The following is a 21,649-nucleotide window of genomic DNA, read 5'->3' as shown; positions in this document are numbered from 1 at the left end:
CATGATTCTTTGTTTGTAAGCGGTTATAGTTCTGATGCTATATGGTAGTGACGTCAACTGCGCTATTGTTCAGTTAGTATGCGTTGTATATTGTATTAGATTTGAAACGCAGGATCGGTGAAATCAACTAATACATACTTATATCATTGTTTAGTTTTTATATTTGCTTTCGTTAATATTAATCGTAAATAATTTACTTAGTGACAATTTCTAAGGTAAAATGTCCCCGCTGTTAGAGAAATTCAAATCATGTTTAATTTTTTTATATAATGATGAATTTAATTGTGTGTCTCACAAATGATTCGCGTTGCTTGCGACAGGTGAATTAAGACTTACGTGTAAGATATATAATGATAACTTTATGTCTACTTAATGCAAGTGTAAACGTTCTAGAAATCTCGCACTGTTCGGTCAATTTTGTAAAAAAAAATAAAGTAAATTTAATTTATTTTTTGTTTTTTTTCTTTCTTTGTTCATTTTTAATTCGGGTTTATGTTATATAGGAAATGAAAGTCGATTATGCAATAAAAATAATTTATATAATTTGACTTAAATACGGTAAACTTGGTAGCATAATTAACAAAATTTCATAAACACTGAAAATATTCAGCACATATACTTTAAAAACTGGCGTAAAGCGTTGTTACATCTTTTGGGGTACCTGGAGAACAAAAAACATTAATTAGTTATCTGTATTTTAAAAGAAATACTGTGAAGAATGAAAATTTTATTTATTTTTACAGTATAACTATCCACACTCCTAACAAATTACTATTACTTCTCAATCGCTTTCCGAAATTGCTTTCTCACACGAAGCCAGGCCTTTGACCTCGAAGATGTATTAAATTAAAAGAAAACAAATATGACATGAAGTTGTGAACGATTCGAATTAACCTAGACAAAGTAATACTCGGTAATCGCCACTAATCGAAAAGTCAAAAATTCTCGACAAAAACATTCCATGAATCTGGGTTTCTGGAGTTTCCATATATTTTATTATTACATAATTATTTATTAATGTTAAGTTGACCTATACTTCAACGGAGTAAAACTCAAGTTACGCAGTTCGGAAGCGCATCTCAAAGATGTCGAACCAAAAACATTTATTCCTATACAACACATTTTGACATAATTCATCGATTTTACTAGCTACATCGAAAGTTATTTTATTTTGCCTATTAAGTACAATTGGTCCCCTAGACAAAGTGATTTTCGATTAGCGCTATAGCTAGTAGAATCGACAAAATGTGTCAAAACGTTCAGGTGACAAGCACGTGACGTATAAAATGTCAGTTTCATACATTTTTGACTTTTCGACCAGCGATGATGATAATCGAATGTTACTTTGTCATACGTTCTGACCGCATGCACTTTGACTTCCTACAAGTTACATTGTCTATTCATTTTTGACAAGTTCTCTAACGAGTATGACGACATGGACATGAATATGTTCACTGTCGCCCCACTCCAGTCTATCTTCGCCGACGCCAACGATGTGCACTCACGTAGCCTAATAAAGTTCACCCCGTCGCTAACGATAAATCGGACGATCGAATAATAAATCGGACCCGTGTTCTGTGGTACGATCTCATCCATCATCAGATCGTCTGAGGATATTCCCTCAAAAGGAGAGGAGTTAGTAGTACGTACGTCACTCGTCGATGCGCAGTCCGCTGATGGAGAGGAAGGTGAAGGCGTTGTGCAGCGCCGCCACCGGCGCCACCGTCAGCGCCACGCGGGCGCCCGCGCGCGCCGCCGCCGCCCGCGCGCCGCGCACCACCGCGCTCGGCGCCGGCGCGCTCCACACCTGCACATCACTACTGCTCGCCACTTCGCCACTTCGCCACTTCGCCACTTCGCCACTTCGCACGCATCAAATTATCACCTATACTATTATAATAAAGCGTAAACACACGCTTCTTTGTTGCCTAAGATGTCAGCAATTACCATATTTTTGAATACTTCTTTTTTTATAAAAAACAGTACACTTGCATCACGCTTTAGGCTATTTATTTTAACGTCATTAAACTGGGGGGTTAAATTTTTGGATAAAAACCCTAATGTGGGAAGGAGACCATAAGTTGTTGCCAACATCAAGAAAGCAAAGTTGTCATCATGTCATGTCATTTTGACATTTGCTATTAATACTTTGACAAATGTAACAATAAAATATTTTTTTTTATAATTTCATGCGGATGAAGACGCACGGGAACAGCTAGTGCTATTATAATAAATGTGACAGTTTAGATGGATGAATGTTTGTTAGAGTTTGTAGCCTAAACGGCTGAATGGATTTCGATGAAATTTGATATAGATGTAAATGATAGTCTGAAAGAACACATAGGCTTTCGTTTTTTTCAATTCCATGCGGATGAAGACGCGGGCGAAAGCTTAGTTATAGAATAATAAAAAAACAGCCTATTTTACATTAGCAAGGCCGGCACGTCCACCGCAATACCATGGCCATCCAGAAGACATGCGTGAAGATAATGTGAGTGACAATTTCTCATAGTCTGAATGTGATGCCGGAAGCCTAATTTTACTCCCTTTCCCTTTCCACTGTTCTTTTTAAAAAATGGATGGAAAGGGAAAATGAATTTGACGGCGAAGGAGACGCACAGGACGGGGATATACTTCTTTATGTGCATCTCCATTTATTAAAGGTAGAAAATGCAAGTGTATTTCTGCTTATGCACGGTTAATTCGCCATTCCGGTGAGCTAGAGGTAGCTGCGAGGTGTTCAGTCGACCTGGTAGAGCACGGTGAGCTTGAGGAGGGGCAGCGGCTGCGGCTGGCGGGGGTGGCAGTCGTTGAGGAGCTTGCGCAGCGCGTACTCCAGCACGTCGGCCAGCTGCGCCGCCGACATGCGCGCGGCCAGCGAGCGGTGCGCCGCGCACGCCGCCGCGCTCGGGAACGACGCCGCACACGTCGACGGAGACGAGCCTGCGGGAGTCAAGTTATACCTTCATACCACCCGGCTTTCCTTACATCGTTTAGGGATAAAAACTTTTTTTCTTATATAAAACTACCTGTTTCCATGCTTCCTGCGCATAAAATTATAAAAAAAAATATTGTTCACATTTGTCTATCAATTACAAATATCAAAATGACATGACGTCAACCATGGCAACCTTAGTTCCTTGATGTTGGCAACAACTTATGATCTCTTTCCCACTTTAGAGTTTTTATCCAAAATATTTACCCCTAAGTTTAACGACGTGAAAATATATAGCCTAAAGCGTGACGTAAGTGTAGGGCTTTCTATTACAAAAACAGTTTTTGGAAAATATGCTGTAATTGCTGACATCTTAGGCAACAAAGAAGTGTGTGTTTATTCTTTATTATAATAGTATAGATAAACAAACGAGCAAGAGGTCACCTAGCTGCCCATATACATCCGCAATTGCAGATGCGTTGTATACCCTAAATCGCCGGAGACACACATAAAGGAGATATTTACCCTTCCTATGCATCTCTACCTTCAAATCCCTATTCCGATCCAATCGTTTCCTTATAATAAATGCGTAGAACGGAAAATGGACCATACTCATCAGACTGTACGCAGAATTGCTTTCACTTGACGCCTGTCTTGTGTGGTCGTGGTATTGCGGTGAACCGACCCATTCTTGCGATGTTGTTAAAACTAGCTCTACCACTGTCAAATTAAAAGCCTGTCAATTTAAAAAAAAAGCATACTAGTAGCGACATAGCAGACGCAGGCGGCGACCGTGTTCTCGTAGTTCCAGCGGCGCGTTATCGCCACCTTGTACTCGCCCACGTTGCAGCCTGTCTCCTCGTCTGCGTAAAAGAAATATTATGATAACTTTTTTATTAATAACTTGATTTCGCCCGCGAATTTGTCTGCGTGGAATTTAATAAAACTTAGTCATGTGTTCTTTCCGACTCTATCTATGCCAAATAAAACTCCACAAACTCTAAAAAAAATCCATATAAAACTTACGCATTTATGAAATAGTAAGATTGACTGCTCTCGTCATTAAAAGTAAGTAAACAACGTTTGGTTCATACTTTTATCATAACTATTTTTTTATACTTAACAAAATTACGTGAGCTCTTCCGCTCTCCTCTAGTACGTTCAAACTTTTGTATGTATGTGTACCATTAACATCACAAGGGGGTAAAGATATAAAACATGTGAAAACTACTAAAAACAAGACAATTTTTATGGTAGCTACCCCCCCCCCCCCAAGACATATGCTAAAGCATCGACTGGCGAAGCCCATGTTCTTTTTTTTATATATATACAGGCAATACTTGTATGCATGTTATGCAGATAATATAGTGAAATTGTATTTTAAAACTATGAATAACTGTGATATTTCATACGACGTAAAACAGTAAAACAGTTTGTCATACATTAACTTGTCTACATTTGATAGATTTTCCTCATTAAACATTAGTGTTCATTGTTTAGAATATTAATGTGAATAATGAAGACGGCGAGACGCAGCCGTTTTGTTTAGAGCCAAATAAATGTCAATACTATTAATAATAACGACCTTGAAGATAACTAAATGCGAGACAAACATTTCTTTGAATATTAAAATTTTGACACACTTTTAAAACATTTATATTCATATTTTATAATGGTAACACATATAAAAATTTCGAAACACCATTATTACTAATATTATAAATGCGAAAGTTTATATGGATGTTTGTTACAGTTTGTAACCTAAACTGCTGAACACATATCAATGACATTTGCAGATCCAGACCAGGCGATCGACCACAATTGTATTAAAAGAAATTTTGTAACTTTATAAATAAATCTTTTAAATTTGGCATAGATATAAGAGCATAGTCTGGAAGAACACATTAGCTAGTTACTTTTGTTCTAAATACCACGCGGATAGAGTCGCTGGCGTAAGCTAGTGTATCACAATTTAACATTTAAACATTTCGTGTTAAGATTATAATAATGCCAACGCACTATAGTTGTTTTCGTTGTTTTCTTTGTTTTTTAAAACTTGTTTTATTGTGTTTGTTCTTTGTGTGACGAAACATTACATAAATGTATTATCGTTTTGCGAATCATAGTGCCTAGAATTTCAATTTATCAACAAATTTTAGTTTAGACAGAAACATTTACAAACTCAGATATAGAGAATTTAAATCAAATATTCTCTTGCGAATGATTTAACTTAAGGTATTCACTTTCACCGGTGTGGGCGCGTCAAGTGAAAGTTGTGCATAAACTGGTATATGTGGTTTGGATTCTAACAGCGCCTGATGTCACACAAATGTATGAACTAAACATAAAACATTTATCTAGTATGAACCTAGGTATAATAGCAATTAATTTTTTTTTTACTGTTGACGGTTGCACTCTAATAGTTATATATAATAGTGTAGATACCTAATTTTCACTAAGGCACTGTATTAGTTATTAATGACTTAGTAGCGGCTATAGGCTTATTAGCTTATATGGTTGTGTTTAAGTACAGTGCGTGCCTAGCATGTACGCATTGAATGCGTACAAGGTATATACGCAGTGCGTGCGTCGCGTGTACGTAATCCGTGTAACAAATGAGCGTGTGCGTAGTTTGTGTGTACGCAGTGAGTGTGTACATAGTGCGTGTGTACGTAGTGAGTGTGTACGTTATGCATGTGTACGTAGTGCGTGGGTACGCAGTGAGTGTGTACGCAGTGAGTATGTACGTAGTGCATGTGTACGCAGTAAGAATGTACGTAGTGCATGTGTACGCAGTAATTATGTACGTAGTGCGTCTATACGCTTTTAGTATGTATGCAGTGAGTGTGTACGCAGTGCGTGCGTGCGTGCGTGCATACGTACAGTCGAAGCGGTTGTTGTCGGTGTGCGCCCAGGCGTGCCACTCGACGGCGGCGCCGCGGGGCAGCGCGGGCACCACGGCGCACTGCACGATGGCGCCCGCCGTGCGCCGCTCCAGCTGCCGCCGCGCCTCGCGCGCCGCCGACATCTGCGTCACGTAGCACACGCTCTGCGCACAACACACAACATCAAACATTCTACAAACCAGTTAAAGTTATCGTTAAATTACATAGATATCTCTTTTGAACCAATCTTTAGATATTTCTTTTTTGAATGTCATCATCATCATCCTCCTCTTCATTGTACTCCCGTAAGGTCTGCGCAATAAGTTTTTATCCTCCTCATAACTCTATCATTCGTCAATCATCACTTCCTTCTTGATAATGTCACCTTTCATGCAATCTATCCTTCTTTTTTCTAAATCTACCTTTACCAGTGTACCCATATATGAATGTATATTATTATTTTCGACTAGTTGAATACGGTTTCGTTGCCTCCAAAACCGTTGTGAGGTTGTGACCCTTTCCATTTTTTAACATAAAGGCCGGCAATGCATCAGTTCTCTGGTATTGCGGATGTCCATGAGCGTCATTTACCATCTCTGTGTTTCCTGTTTGTTTACCCCCTTCTCGTATATAAAAAATCATCAAAAGACACGTAGTTGAGTGTAACCTGCACGACGCTGCGTATGTGCGCGCGGGGGTGCGCGGCGCGCAGCACGCGCGCGATGTGACGCAGCGCGAGCGCGCACTGGCCGCGCGCGCCGCTGCCCGCCAGCCGCATGGAGCCCGGCACCAGCGCGATCTGCCCGCTGGTGCTCACCACCTCGCCCACCTGACACCACCACACCGCTTCATACTCTATACTCTATAGTCAAATATATCCGGACCATCCTTTATAATTAATGGCAATTTAGCCGAGTCCCGAGTAAAGTTGAGTAGATTAGAGAGTATTTTAAATACTAATTTACTAGACATTATTGTATAGAAAACATGTAAAACGGGTTCAGTATAGGACATTAAAACAACCATAACAGGATAGCTACAGTGCAAAGAGTATCTTGTAACACCTTTGGACAGCAATAACAAGTTATAATTTATTTAGACTTATACCCATCTATTCAGATAATCGTATCGCCCTACAATAGTAGTAAAAGTAGTTCAAATTTCTATAACAACGAAACAACAGCATGTATACAAACAAAATAATAATACATATTATTCGTTTGCTGTTGCTTTCTTTAGATGTGTTAAATTTGATCCCTGGATTAAAAACTAAAAAGTAGAGGCTATGAAGAATTAGTTTTTACTTACATAAATCAAAGATAAATTGCTAACTTCTAGATGTGGTGTGTAGTGTTTACCTTAACAGCCTGGCTGTAGGGGCCGATGTTAGCGGGCGCCCAGTGCGAGATGCCCTGCACGTGCATGGTGACGCGCTCCTTGCACGCGCCCTCCGCCTCCGGGCTCCGGTTCACGTCCTCCTTATGCGCTACCTACATATTAAACACTACTATTTTAATGGTCTTCAGTAAATTAGAATGATTCTATAGAAAGTTTCTTATCGTGAAGTACTAGGACCTCATAGATTACCGGTGTGCATTAAAAACAAGAGCAACTTATTGTATGTGTGAGGTTAAATCCTTTTTACATGCTTTCTTCTTCCCACCCCCGCGTTCTTTACTTCCCCGCTTTTTTTTCGCGATTTTTCAAGATATGTGTTATAAATGGATATGGTTTTTTTTTTTAATATGTTCTTTGAAATCCCATAAAAAGATGAGAAGTTTACTTTTGCTTTGTAATATTGTAATCTTACAACAATCAAAGCAGTTAGCGGTTGTATAATACGATTATTTAAAAAGATAAGGTACTCATAGTAACAAAAATGATAATCGTACAAAAATGTGGATAAAACTGTACAGAAATTATTAATCTTTTTCACGATCTTGGCACACTTTGTTCATCTACAATACATACGTTTTGGATATGTATACTTTAAATATGGCTTATATTTTTTATTGTCACCAAAAAGGATTTAATCGTAGTTTTTATTATACACTTACAAGGTTATTAAGTCTTAAATGACATTTACATAAACATTCTAAGGCGCTAACTATTGTGTCACGGTCGGTCTGGACCACCGTCGTCAGACAAATCATGAAGTTAAACAATTAAATTTACTTAGCAGTTCCATCAGACTTTCGTTTACTATTTGTATCTTTTCATAACACTGGTGCTTACTTAAATTAAACAATAATTCGATAACACTCGGTTATTACTGTCTACAAAGATGTAGATTTTATTTATTTCTAAGAAAATGCGAATATTTTAATGGATAGATGTTATTAGAAGATATCTGCAGAAATGCTTAACGAATCAAATTTGACATAGATGTAAGACACACTCTGAAAGACCACATTAGTAGTAGGGGGGCTACAGTTTCCGCAACTTCACGACTAGCGCACATAATGGAAATATTGTTTTTCTAACTAAACCTAAAAGGAGGATATCTTGGACAATCGCATATACTCACCGCATCCATTATAAGTCCTACATCGTCAGGCAACGGGCACTGTATGCAGACGCGTGTGGGCGGGTTGGGCAGCCGGAACGTGGCCACGTACACCGCGTTCAGCGCCGCGTACTCCGCCATGTCCCGCATGTAGATGTTCACTGAACTCACCGCGGACAACTGCAGATCTTCAGACTCCAGTAATTCTATGTATTTTTATCAGATAAGAAAAGGAGGCAAACGAGCGGCGGGAACACCTAGGTGATCAAAGACGCCCATAGACATCCGCAACACCAAAGGAACTACAGAGAAACTACGGACTTTGAGGAAATTGTAGTTGCTCTAATGATCGTCCAACTTCCGAAAGAAGATGGCGCTTTTAAAAAGAAAACTTATCACATTTTCATATACGAAAGATTAATTAGACTAAACCTAATCAATTCAGGGTTATGAAAGTAATGCAAAAATTAAACTGAAAATCACGTATTTTTCAATTACTAAATTGTATGTAGAAGCCGTTAATTTGATGATAATAATTACTTATTGGAGATTTATGTATTTTAACTCCTGCAAGATTACATTTCAAAAGAATCAATATCATCATCCACTTGCCCTTATCCCTTATGGAGGGTCGGCTCAGTATGTGCTGCTCTTCCATACATCTCTATCAGCCGTCATATCTGAATCCACTCCTTTCTTAAGCATATCTTCCTTCACACAATCCATCCATACTTTCTTCGGTCTTCCTCTTCCTTTGTAGCCATCCACATTCAATCAATTTCAAAAGAATCAATATATGAGAAAAAAATGTTTTAGTCCATCATTACGAAGCTTTTTCTAATTTACCAATAAGTATCTTTATCATGTATAATAAAGGATATCATTTACTATTCATAACCAAACCCATATGCAATGATGGATATGAAACCACACGTTGTTTTTACGTGACGAATGTGTGGGCGCTTGTACAGTAATAAATGATACGATAATACAATATATCTGCTACTGAAGATTAGAATAGACCACTATGTTTAATCGACACGAAACATTATAACTGGCTTATCGAAACACGATCTATCGATAATCTTACGGATTTCATTTCGAAATATTTTAACCATCTTTATACTAGAATAAACGGGGACTTTAAATTGTTTACGCAAGATTTATTTACTGGATGTTAATTTTGTTTAATTTGTGCGACCCAAAGGCCTAATAGTAACCTTATCCCCTTCCCATCCATCTCTTCTAAGGGTAGGTGGATATGTATGATCCAGTCAGCAAATATCTATAGCCAACTGTCACTTCAGTATTTTTGGCGAATTCTAGTAGCTAGCTTATTTCACTATAAAAAAAAAACTTTAGTTAATAAAAAAACACTCGAAAAAGTTTACCTACTAATGAGTTTCTTCATCGCGTCCTCCGTAGCGAGCGCCGTATCATGACCCTCGCCGACTATGCCACCGATAAAATACCATCCGTGATTGTTACCATAAATACTTCTATGGTCTATAACTGGATGTGTCAAACTCTCATCACATAAATAGTCATAATTATATCCAACTTCTATACTCTCCATACTATCTATCTGAGAGTCATCTGCCGCATCTAGAGTCGCAGATATATCTTTCCCTTCTCTTGAATAACTGAGCAACTGATTTAATTCTTCTTCTCCCCCTTTCTCCATTTTCTCAATAGATTCTAACTCCGATTCGCTGAGTTCTATATCACTTATATCACTAAATACCGTATCATTTAAATCGTTTACAAAATCTAATGAGTTTTTAATAGTTGGAGGTAGTTGGTACGGTTCGCCGGAATTCTCTTTAGTCTCTAGATGTAACTTCAAATTTAAATAACCAACGGACGCAACGGGATCCTCTGAATGTATTACTAACTCTTTTTCATCTCTGTTAAAGGGAAGATAAATCTTGATTGGATCAACATATTAAAATGAAAAAGAAATAGCAAAATTCTATATAATTTACTATATTTGTAGTATATTTTATCTGAAGCCTTCAGGTCAATATTATCTTAATGATAATAATTGCATTAAAAAAACAACAAACATGCAATTGATAGTGTCACAAATCTTGTTCCTTTTCTTATCACTGATATATTAAATCAAATATGAAGCAATTAACAAATTGTTATTTTTTAACTGCACACATTATCAACAATGACCTTTATAACAACAAATTGTAACATCTTAAAATGCATATAAAAATAAATTCTTCAAAACATTTTCACATTCTAATACTTACATAACCAATCGTTTCCTGAACAACGGGCAGTCCAACGTAAAGGTTTCATATTCCCCACCCTCACCACACACATTCAGACCATACTTCTCCTGCATGACTAGAAGATGTGGCTGAATATCGCTCAAGGTCATACCAAGATGTACCTTAGGATCCAAACCTAACGCTGCCACCTGTATCAAAATATATATAACCGTAAATAAAAATATTTGATAAAGCCTTGAAGTGGAAGCAATTCTACATTTGGTTTGTTGAGTGTTTGGAAAGACCTAATTTGAGGTCACTTTCACTTCTCACCCTTTCCTTATAAAGAAAAAATTCAAACGGGAAGTGAATTTGATAGTATATGTACATAAGGATGGGAAATATCCTCTCTGTGCTCCTTTATATTGATAAATATAGGTAATCTACAATTATAAATGTCTATGGGAAGCAATCACTGCTCTATTTCAGCTAAAAATTGCCACCATATAAATAAAATGTGGCGCATCAACCATAACCTTTACAAGTTCACTATCATACTAAACTGCAATACCATGTAACACGTAACATTGTTAACAAGAGCAATGATAATGATAAAATGTCATTGAACCTTAATGATAATAGCCTCTACGCCACTAGCTATCATTTCCTGTAGAAGTTCCTTCTGGTTCCTCCGCCATAAATACGCGAGAGACACTAAACCAAGCCTTTGACATCTAAAAATAAACATTTTCATGATTTATTGATTTTACAAACTAATTTATTTTAATCTATTTAATGAAATTGAAAAAGTAAAGAAAAGCGATTGTCAGAGTAATTAAAATATGTTAGAGTTTTGGTCTATCATTTTCATAATATTACTACAGTATTATTTTATAAAAATTCTAGCATTTTTTATTCTATTTATGATAATCCAATCTAAGATTTACTTACACATTTTCAACTCTCACTCTTTGGTAGTCAGATAAAATAGCTCCACAAGAGACTGCCTCTATATCTAAATCATCCTAAAACAAAACAAACATTTGTAAATGACAAACTGTTTGTTATCTCTTATATTATAATAAAAATAACACAAACAGTGATTAATCTTCTTTAACATACAAAATGACATTGAACTCAGTCTCAAAGTCATTGTAACACATCACAACTATCACAAAGAGAAAGTTTACATAAGTCAAACAAGATAAGAAACTCAGTGCACATATAATTTATATAGTAAAGTGCAATTATCTCTTTGAAGTTTTGTTTAAACTGTGTCATTTTATATTGTAAAAAAAAGAGCTTTGTGCCTTAAAAAAAATAGTGTATAGAAAGTTATCCTAATATGTGCTTTCAGGCAATTAAGGCAAATTAGGATGAATAAACACTTTAACTCGATCTAACTAAGGAGCCAGTGCCAGCAGCAATATCAACGGCGGATCCGGGAGGGGGGGTTATGGTGGAATTACACCCCCCCGCCCCCTGAGCTAGTTGGTCAAGAGCTTGACAAAATATATTTGCATATTTTGTCAAACTCTTGATTTGACTACGACTATGTGACCCCCCCCCCCTGGCACCAAAGTTGGATCTGCCCTTGAGCAATATCTTTGCAATAATTGAGTGTACAATAAAGAATCTTTATAATTATTTTAAGTATGATTTTAACACTAAAATATACATACCATAACTCTTTTAAGGAGTCGGTAGAGATCTTCGACTTCATCATTCTCTGTAGGATTGTAATACCTGCCTTGGTCTACAGCCACACCAGAAATAACTTCCCGATATAATGGCAATCCCATCGCTTCAGCGTACAGATCAATTCCTTGATGGCCAACAGTTTGATACATGTAACTGTCTAACTCATCTGAAATTAAAGGTTTGATTAACAAGAGATAAAAAAGAGAAAAAACACAGGAGAGAACAACAGGAAAGAACAAGATAAAAACATCTGTATATTGTTAATGGTCAAATATATCATACTAAACTCAAAATATTTGATTGTTGTTTTGCTCTTCATTGAGACCATCCTATCAATATTATATGGATTCTTGTTTAACAAAAGAAAATTTCTACTGTAAATGATCACATCAGAGTATTATTTTAAAATTTACTGAATTAAATTGGAGTTAAAGTTTGAAGAAGTTAACATTGAAACAAGACAAAAACTATTTTTTTTTAATTAAATCGGGTATTTTAAGTGAATTTCAATCACAATTATTTTCTGGGTCAATAATATACAGATTAAACACAATATGAAAGTGTAATTGATATTTAAAAAAATGATATTTTTCCTTTACTATGTAAGAAAAAAATATACACAAATTAGTTAAATATTAAAGTATTTAAGTAAATAATGAGATGAGCAATTTGAAAATTGAGAACTATATTATTTATGTTCATTGATAATATTTTCAGTAACAAATTTTGTTTACACAGCGTTAATTTAATACGCACTAGTGACATGTCTAAATTAGTTAACGTGACGAAAGTAACCTTTATTTTGTGGTTGGAGGTTGGCCAGTGCTACGATTGTATGCCCGGCACCGACGCATTGGAGCATGTTGTAACAACTATCCTTCCCGCCGCTTATTAACGCCACCGTCCTCATCTTCCTTATTCAATATCACCGAATATATATCACTAAATTCCCGTTACATAACATTCATAACATTATAAATAATTTTTATTAAAAAAAAATACACAACGCGTTCCACTACGACTGCAGCATGGTTACTTAAAGTAATGACAGATTTAAAATCAAGCACTAATTAACACAACAGCCTGCATGAGAGATAAATAATTTGCCGCATAATCGTTATCTATTTTGATAACATTCTTCAATTAGGAGAAAAATATTGAAAAACTTCACGCAAAGGTTTATCAAACGTCAAATGTTTACATCGTTCGAAAACTAGCTTTTTGCGTTGCGACAAAAACTTTTGTTTTGTCTAATTTTCCTTTTTTAAAAACTCATGGAAATAACTAAAACTTAAGGGTATTCCTTATGATGATTTCAATTAACTCCTTAACACTAAGTTAAATTGATAATTTTAATTTAAAAATTGTGGTTAAAGATTTTCAGAACGAATCTTGCCAATAATAAAAAAAAGGAAAATACAGGTGCACAGACACTTTTTATGTATTGCGACTTAATTTTTCTACAAAATCCTAATTACGTTAATATATGGATTAATTTAACATTCACCCTTAATACATCATAATTAAAAAATCATAAAGCACTACGAGAATATTTAGCGCTATCTAATTGTAATAGTATTACAATAATTAGAGTATACAGTATACATGGTTTGTTCGTGATCCATAGTACTCCTAATTTATAACGGGGTAGGTAGTATGTATAGTGTAATACTATAAAGATTTATTTTTGAGTTATATTACCAATATCACGTAAATTACATTTATAGTAAATTCAATAGCATAAATCCATTGCCGTAATGTAGTATCCAAAATTGTATTCCATGGATATAAAAATATATATATATATAAGCAATGCAATGTATAAATGGTATGAGATTACGAGACATTTCTATTTTCAAGGTAATGAATGATAAACACCTTAATGAAACACATATCAACCAGTTTTGAAAATGCAACTTATACAACTTGCCAATGCGTCATCATTTTATGCCAATAAAATGTATAGTGTAATAATATTAGCTTATATAAATTATTAAATATAGAATTCACTGTTTTCCTGAAAATTATTGTATATTGTTAATAAAGAATATTTTACATGACTATAGCCTTCCAAGTTAAATCATTATTAGAATGAAATTAGAGATTTTAATAACCCGTTGTCCGGCCATATACTCATAGCGCCATCTTTTATCCATCGGAGGGACGAAACTAAAAAAATATTTATTATTAAAAATCGGATTATTTTCAAGGAAAAGTTCATATTATAATAATTATGTAGTATAAAATAGGTTAAATTTATAAGTTTTGCACGATATTTCCTAAAAAATTCTTAGATAATAGAATAAGGTTTTAAATAATATGTTTCAAATCATTTCCGCACGCCTGTATTATGGTGTTGCCAAAGAAAAAACCCCATCTTAAATATTTTAAAAGTTTTTAATTTTAAAATTAATTCTTGTAATAGCATAAGAAACACGGAATAGTACAACAATCTTTTCAGCCATCATTAAAATCTTGATCCCGCTTTTCCTAGCTCCAAATTAAATAATTTATGTGTAGGTCAAAGTGAATGCCTGCGGTACAGACGCCTTGTAATGTATCATTACGCCCTGTCGCTGGTTTGTCAAATTATTGATGCGGTGGTTTGAATCACGTTTGAATTGAAGTGCGAAGCTTCGCATTTAGTTTTATTTGCGTTTTGTTGTTTTCTAGTCATAACATAAAATAGGTAAACAAGTCAGTTGTAAGCAATTCGTGTTGTGTTAGTGGCATTGAGTGTAAAATTAGTTAATCATGGTGTTGGCTGAAAGGAGCAGTGAAGTTCGGAACGGGAAGCGATCGAGAGGGCCGAGCCCTAATGGCAATGGAAGCCCTGATTCAAGCTCAGAGGAAGAGAACGGTAAAAGACTTTTTACTATGATGTCATAGATATATAAATTGGTGTTTGGATTATTTATTTTTCTATTGGGTTTGTGCATGTAAAAAGTGGTGTTAGTCCCTTCATCTATCCATAAAAATTGTTCATTAGTGTCCATAAATATTATTTTTGTTGCTGTACTCAAGCATTGGTCATTACAATAGTAGCAAATTCATATCATGCTTTATTTTTTATGCTTTCCATCATCCTACATGCTGCGTACTCATCATCAAATCATGTAATACGAAACCAAGCAGTAGTACCATTTGCAGCTGAGAAGATAAGAGTGGGTCGTGATTATCAGGCTGTTTGCCCGGAGCTGGAGCCTGTGGAGCAAAGGAAACCTGAACAAATATCCGACAGAGCTTTGCTGGTTTGGTCACCAACATCTGATATATCTGACATTAAATGTAAGTAAAAATCACATAAAGGCGTAATCAAGTTGTTCTAGATTGTATTTTAATCAATTATATTATGTTTTAGTGGATGAATATATAACTACAGCAAAAGAAAAGTATGGCTACAATGGTGAACAGGCATTAGGAATGTTGTTTTGGCATAAACATGATCTCAGTCGTGCCTCTATGGATCTAGCTAACTTCACACCTTTCCCAGATGAATGGACAGTCGAAGATAAAGTACTATTCGAACAAGCTTTTCAGTTCCATGGAAAGAGCTTTCATAGAATAAGGCAAATGGTGCATTACCTTTTTACTCAGATTTTATACATCGAATATTACAATTATACTTACATGGTTATCATTTTCAACAGTTACCTGACAAATCCATTGCATCATTGGTAAAATATTATTATTCATGGAAGAAAACAAGAGCTCGCACATCATTAATGGATGTAGTTGGTGAAGGTCGTAATGCTACTGGTTCAGGAACAGGCAAGAGGGAATCGGGAGCGGGCTCTGAGCCGGGTGTGTCTGATAAGGATTCAGACAATGATGATAAGGTATGTACATTACGAATAATACCATATATGTATCTATGAAATGATTTTGTTCAATTTTTAGTATGCTATTCATAATTTTGTGGACAAAAAATTTTCTCCAGTATTCTGCAGCATCTGGATTGTCCAATAATGAAACACATAGTGAGTAAATATAAATGCAGAGTAGATAATTTTTACATACATAGTTAATAAAGCTAATGAACATACACAGTTGGGTAGATCCACAATTATAAAATCTGCAGGCTCCAGGGTCTATCACGAATATTTGTTTAACATTTGTGAGAACGTATTTGTAACGTCATCAAAATTTTGTACGAGATGTGTTGGTGTACTTTACGGCCGGTAGGGGCGCTGCACTAATCCAATACAAAGTTGATGACGTTACGAATTCGGTCTCGTAACTGTCACGTAAAAATTCGTGATAGACACTCAAGTTTTAGGCCTAGGATTGAGTCAAAGTTAGATATATATTTCTGGTACTTATGAATTTAAAATGTTATGGGCTTATATTGGATATGGCAGAAGTGGAATAACCACCGAGGTATTGTTCGTGGAGGGAAGTCTTCGGGATCTTCGCATCGCACGGGACAGCAAGGCGAGGTGGGTCAAGGCTTCCCATGTTGATATCTTGGCAATTATTGATGTTATCTGTCTTCAAATTCACGTAATTTTCTACTAATCATGTTCAGTGTTAGATGGATTCGTCTTTTTCACTGCAATGCGAAAAAAGTGCACCTCTTTTTAAACATTGTCAAGAAATTAAACTACACGTAAATCACATCAAATTGTATTTTTAAATTTCACTGAAGATTCATAACGAAATAAATTCACAGTTAATTTATTGTTTAAGCTATATTACGTTGTATGAAATTTTATTTTACTAATGTATTATTTAAGTCTTTTTTTGTTACAATAAATCTTATATCTATTAGTTGTGTTCCAATTTGTTTTACTGCTTTCTGTGCTTTTTATTGTATGTCGACTGCTCTGCATTATTATCTACAAACTATGTGTGAAATCATAACTATGTTCCATTTATGGCTGTTTAAATGTTGTCAAATAAATCATTATCATGTGTAAAAGAACACATCTATTTCATGCTGAAAACCAAGTTGGCAGTAATTTTTAATTTCCATAGTTTAAATTATATTTTTAGACTGGTCAAGCATGGAACAGATGTATACCAAAACTGTGAAAAATCAGTATACATCGATTATTTGTAATTCTTCGAAAAGATTAAAAGTATAGTACTGTGAATTTTATTACATTTAATATGATAATAAAATAATATATATTTGAATAATGTTACGGTAAATCCCCACCCTCTCCCCACCTTCAGTGTTCCCGCATGCTTCCTTTAACGGCCCCCTTGAATTAAAAGTTTATGTATTGTTGTTAATGTGTGCAGAATATCATTTTTATGTCAATGGGTTATTAAACGAAGTGTGTGAGGATTCACAGTGAGTTTGTCCTGTAGGGCTATGTGTAGGTTTGTGTTGTGAAAGTCGGACAGTAAAGTGTTGTTGGGGTTTAGGGCGAGGGCGGCGGCGGTGCGGGCAAGTGGTGCACCGTCTGCGGCATTCTGTGCACACAAACGACGCAGCACAATTCCCAGAAGTTGTGCCAGGCATGCCTCGTGCACGCCAGGTCGGTAACGTAATCAACAATTTCATTTCGAGTATCCCTTTTTGATCATTTGCATGTTTATAACCCCACACTTACGTTCCAAGTACGGTTTTTAATCGAATCCCTAACAGTATGTGTAAATATTATAAAATATCCCCGATTACAATAAAACATAGGTTTTTTTAATATACTATTTACAGTCAAATACATTAACAATTAGACGTTTTGTTTTTAAATTAGTATGAAAGTAGTAGATAGGTGAGAACAGAAAGTTGTATGGTTGGTACTGTGCAGACGCACGGGGACGATGCGGCCGCTATGCGGTCCGTCGGGACGGCGCGGCCCCGGCAAGCAACAGCGATACAAGCACCGCTTGCCGCGCGGCATTTACATCAATCATGACGATCTCGTCGCCATGGCGACCGGCCCGCAGCCCGGCGACCCGCCGCAACCCGGACTTGTCAATCAGGGCGAAGCTATGCTCAAAGCGATGGACAGAGAGATCATATCGCTTAAGAGACAAGTAAGAGATGTAACGCCACCATCGCTACTTAGTACTGGGACACATTCTCACCCTTACGTTGACACCGCGGGCTTGCGAATACACGATACGAAAGTAATTTAGCCTGGTTATCATTCGGTCGTTGCGCGTTCTCAGGACACATGTTTGTGTGATGTAATGTGAGAATGTGGTAAAAGAGTTTTTTTATTTGTAAATAGACAAATTTATTACCATCATGTCATACGAACGAATGTATTCTGCACACATTTCTCAGCAATTATAATTTCGCTTGTAGGACAATGCAATTATTTTATTTCGACCATTCCTTTTCCATGTAGATTTTGGATGATCCAGATATGCAATGGTTTTTGTTTTAGATCGTTATGCTATATTTTGCTATTTATATATGAACCTTTTACCTCAATGTAAATGTTTACACAGGTTCAACAGAATAAGCAACAGTTAAGTGCCATGAAACGTAAAGTGGGTGACGCGGGAGTGGAGGAACTAAGACCCGGGGAGCCTCCAGCAAAGATAAACGCACGTTGGACAAATGATGAGTTACTAATGGCAGTTACAGCGGTCAGGAAATATGGTAAGGAAAAAGTCAAAGAAATTAATATGCAAGTAAAATTATAAACAATACTGTACATTATCTTTAATAGATTATGTAATATTTTATGTATAGTCTAGTAATTAAGTGATATATTATTCAGGCAAAGATTTCCAAGCAATAGCGGAGACTCTCGGCACGAAAACAGAAGCGCATATTCGTACCTTCTTCGTGACGTATCGACGTCGTTACAACCTGGACGCGGTGCTGCGGGAACATGAGGCGGATCGTGGGAATGCCAATCATATACAACAAGGTATGGGCAATTTGCATACGCCAAAAACGTATTTATAAATATTTTTTTTTAATATAATGTGATTTAAGAACTGCAATCTTAAAAAGTGTCTTTTTTAAAATTCCCCAGCCAAGTTCTAAAACTCCACGTTATTGGTGGATTTAATCACTTTTTAACTTTTGATAACTCTGAGAACCAATCAAATGCTTTGTTGTTGTTTGATGACGTCACAACACTCCGGGCGCGTTTTAGTATGTAATAGTTGTTTTTTCATGTAATTTTTTCTTTCTGGTTGTCTTATAACAAGTAGAAACGTTTAAAAAAAGAAAAAAATACATGCATATTTCCTATTTTAGCATTATTTAATTATATTTTTGTGAATATTTTTAACTCGAAACTGTTTAATTGTAGGTACAACAAGTACAGAAGGAGGTGATAATGGTGCGGAGAAAACAAGCGGGAAAGGGACTGCTCCTCCGCAGGCTAATGCAAAAGATGAGAAGGTAATATTTTGCTTATACTTGTAGAGTTCACTTTAATATAAACATCATCAGGTCATTGTAAGTCCTCACTAAGACTATTTACTAATATTATATCTATGCTACCTTTCGCAGTATATGAAGTAGCCTATTCTTCTAGTCTATTATACTATGGCATAATTCATCGAGAGCATTTTATCAATTTAGTGTACAAACTTTCATCTATTTATTTGGTGTAACATTTGGGATACGTTTAATCCGGGAAATATGTCAGATTCCTAAGGAATACGTAGGTTTTTGTTTTTCTCAACGGATAAAGTCGCGGGTGAAAATTAGTATTATAAAGTGGTAAGTATTTTTGTATGTACCGAAATAATTTGCAAAGTACTTGGCCGATTTTTAAATTCTTACATCGTTAGAAAGGTAATTTATCTGCGAGTAACATAGGCTATGTTTTTTTATTATTTTTTTAATTCCAACTCGTACGAAGTTGCGAGCAACAGCTGATATAGTGATATAGTATGGTATAGTTATAAATGAAATGTGTTGTTCAGACGGAGGTGGACAGCGAGGGCGTGGCTATCGGCGCGTCGGCGGAGCAAGGCGGGCCGCCCACCGCGCCGCACAAACACAAGTCCGCCAAGTGATGACCGCACATCCATACATCCATACATACCTGTGCTGGCGGCTCTGAACTTCCATAAATGCGGAGTACGGGTACTGCGCAGCGCGTAGTCACCCTGGCTTGTATTGAAACGACCGCAATCAAACATTCACACCCGTATGTAGAGGTATCTATCTCATGTTTACATATGTAAGAATATATAAGTTTGTACTATTTACCTTTATTTCGTGAATATAGGTATATAATAAGTTGTATATATTTAATTATGTCGAAATTAATAAATTGGATGTACTGATATTTATTTCTTGTGTTTAAAGTTTAAGATCTTTTAAAATGTTTAGTATGTGTATGAATTGAAATACGTAATATGTAAAAGTATCAATTTCTTTATAAATACTGTTGGCAAAAATGGATGTTTCTCATAATTTATTGAAATTTAAAAAAAACGAATGTTTATTGACATATTTTCTATTGTGACGAAAATTATTGACATTGTATAATTTAATACATAGCTCATTCCAATAAAATATAAGACTAAAACATATTCTAAAGTTGGAACACCAATTTTTACACTTCCTCTGAAGCAATAATTATATGAAAATATTACAACAAAACAAATTATAAATATAGGTTACAATTATGTTTATCTTAAGTACTGATACACTCAGAGACGAATAATGGTTTCACAAGAAGTCCCTTACTGAAATTTTAGCGACTTTGGAATCCCTCCCTCCACTATACTTAAAGTTGACTAGTACAAATAATTGAATTTTTTAAAACATTTATTTATTTTATAAATGTATGACTATAATCACAAAATAACCTATTTGTAGCCCCCCCCCTCCCTCTATTCCAATATGTCAAATTAATAATTTACGATCTCCTGACTAAGAGAAAAATTGCAGAAATAATTAAGGTTAAGCTTGTTCTTTAGATATCTATTTAAAGGTATTTAAATATTTTTCGTCTCTGAGTTACCCAGTTATTGTCCTATCTTAAGTGCAAAAGTTAAATATCAGGTGATAGTAAGGATGTGAAAAGATCTAGTTTTGTAAAGGAAATGAGTCAGTATACGCAAACGGAAGGTTTTCACCTTTGTAAATACATTTTTAAGTTAGATAAGTAAGATTTTTTTATGTTTATGAGAGCACTTTAAAATTCGAAACACTTCAAACTTTTCGTTCATGAATTACTTCGTTCATTCGTTCATGTGAACTATATTAAAAAAATTCGAGTGTATGGATTATATTCGATTATAGATTATAAATGCAAAAATGTATTTAATTGTGCTATAGTTGATTATATATATTTTTCTTATATATTTTTACAATGTTTAGTACATCAAAACTGTTTGTTTTCGTTCATTATTATGAAATATTTGGAAGCTAATTTTTTTTCTCACAAAAAGTTCTAGTAAAAAATCTTAAAAACATAATACACATTAAATCGGAAGGTGCGCGATATCGTTCTGTCAAAAATCT

General features: G+C 35.5%; 2 protein-coding genes across 4 annotated transcripts; one reads left to right on the top strand and one right to left on the bottom strand.

Annotated features, from left to right (window-relative positions):
* Nucleotides 1-520: 520 nt before the first annotated feature.
* LOC106101588 (diphthine--ammonia ligase) lies at nt 521-13,455 on the bottom strand. The gene is made up of 14 exons (XM_013280870.1): nt 13,045-13,455; nt 12,231-12,415; nt 11,500-11,573; nt 11,177-11,282; nt 10,588-10,757; nt 9,722-10,233; nt 8,348-8,532; nt 7,179-7,310; nt 6,488-6,649; nt 5,819-5,984; nt 3,697-3,798; nt 2,750-2,943; nt 1,651-1,807; nt 521-661 (listed from the first exon to the last, which is right to left on the bottom strand). Exons 1-13 carry the CDS (start codon nt 13,157-13,159, stop codon nt 1,652-1,654), a joined length of 2,259 nt encoding a protein of 752 aa, XP_013136324.1. The 5' UTR covers nt 13,160-13,455; the 3' UTR covers nt 521-661; nt 1,651.
* Nucleotides 13,456-14,803: 1,348 nt separating this feature from the next.
* Nucleotides 14,804-20,472, top strand: LOC106101600 (REST corepressor 1). 3 transcript variants are annotated; one of them, XM_013280888.1, is made up of 10 exons: nt 14,804-15,109; nt 15,400-15,537; nt 15,611-15,825; nt 15,900-16,088; nt 17,623-17,735; nt 18,009-18,237; nt 18,658-18,811; nt 18,933-19,085; nt 19,476-19,567; nt 20,098-20,472. In XM_013280888.1, the coding sequence occupies exons 1-10, from the start codon at nt 15,004-15,006 to the stop codon at nt 20,188-20,190; spliced, it is 1,482 nt and encodes a 493-aa protein (XP_013136342.1). In that variant the 5' UTR covers nt 14,804-15,003; the 3' UTR covers nt 20,191-20,472. The 3 variants fall into 3 exon arrangements, with proteins under 3 accessions (XP_013136342.1, XP_013136341.1, XP_013136340.1); XM_013280887.1 differs by having other exon boundaries at nt 15,385-15,537; XM_013280886.1 differs by having other exon boundaries at nt 15,382-15,537.
* Nucleotides 20,473-21,649: the final 1,177 nt, after the last annotated feature.

This window comes from Papilio polytes, unplaced genomic scaffold (genome assembly GCF_000836215.1).
Source record: "Papilio polytes unplaced genomic scaffold, Ppol_1.0 DF823980.1, whole genome shotgun sequence".
NCBI lineage: Eukaryota > Metazoa > Arthropoda > Insecta > Lepidoptera > Papilionidae > Papilio > Papilio polytes.
Note: the sequence above shows the minus strand (reverse complement) of the source record. Positions and strands in the feature narration are given on the sequence as shown.

What these genes read in the sequence shown, in the direction of transcription:
- LOC106101588 (XM_013280870.1), bottom strand. Translation starts at nt 13,159, where the DNA reads ATGAGGACGGTGGCGTTAATAAGCGGCGGGAAGGATAGTTGTTACAAC. An exon ending in GACTCCTTAAAAGAGTTATG is followed by an intron (nt 11,574 to 12,230) that starts GTATGTATATTT and finishes GTTTTGTTTTAG; the next exon opens with GATGATTTAGATATAGAGGC. An exon ending in ACATACGCAGCGTCGTGCAG is followed by an intron (nt 5,985 to 6,487) that starts GTTACACTCAAC and finishes TGTTGTGCGCAG; the next exon opens with AGCGTGTGCTACGTGACGCA.
- LOC106101600 (XM_013280886.1), top strand. Translation starts at nt 15,004, where the DNA reads ATGGTGTTGGCTGAAAGGAGCAGTGAAGTTCGGAACGGGAAGCGATCG. An exon ending in TGATATATCTGACATTAAAT is followed by an intron (nt 15,538 to 15,610) that starts GTAAGTAAAAAT and finishes ATTATGTTTTAG; the next exon opens with TGGATGAATATATAACTACA. An exon ending in TGCCAATCATATACAACAAG is followed by an intron (nt 19,086 to 19,475) that starts GTATGGGCAATT and finishes GTTTAATTGTAG; the next exon opens with GTACAACAAGTACAGAAGGA.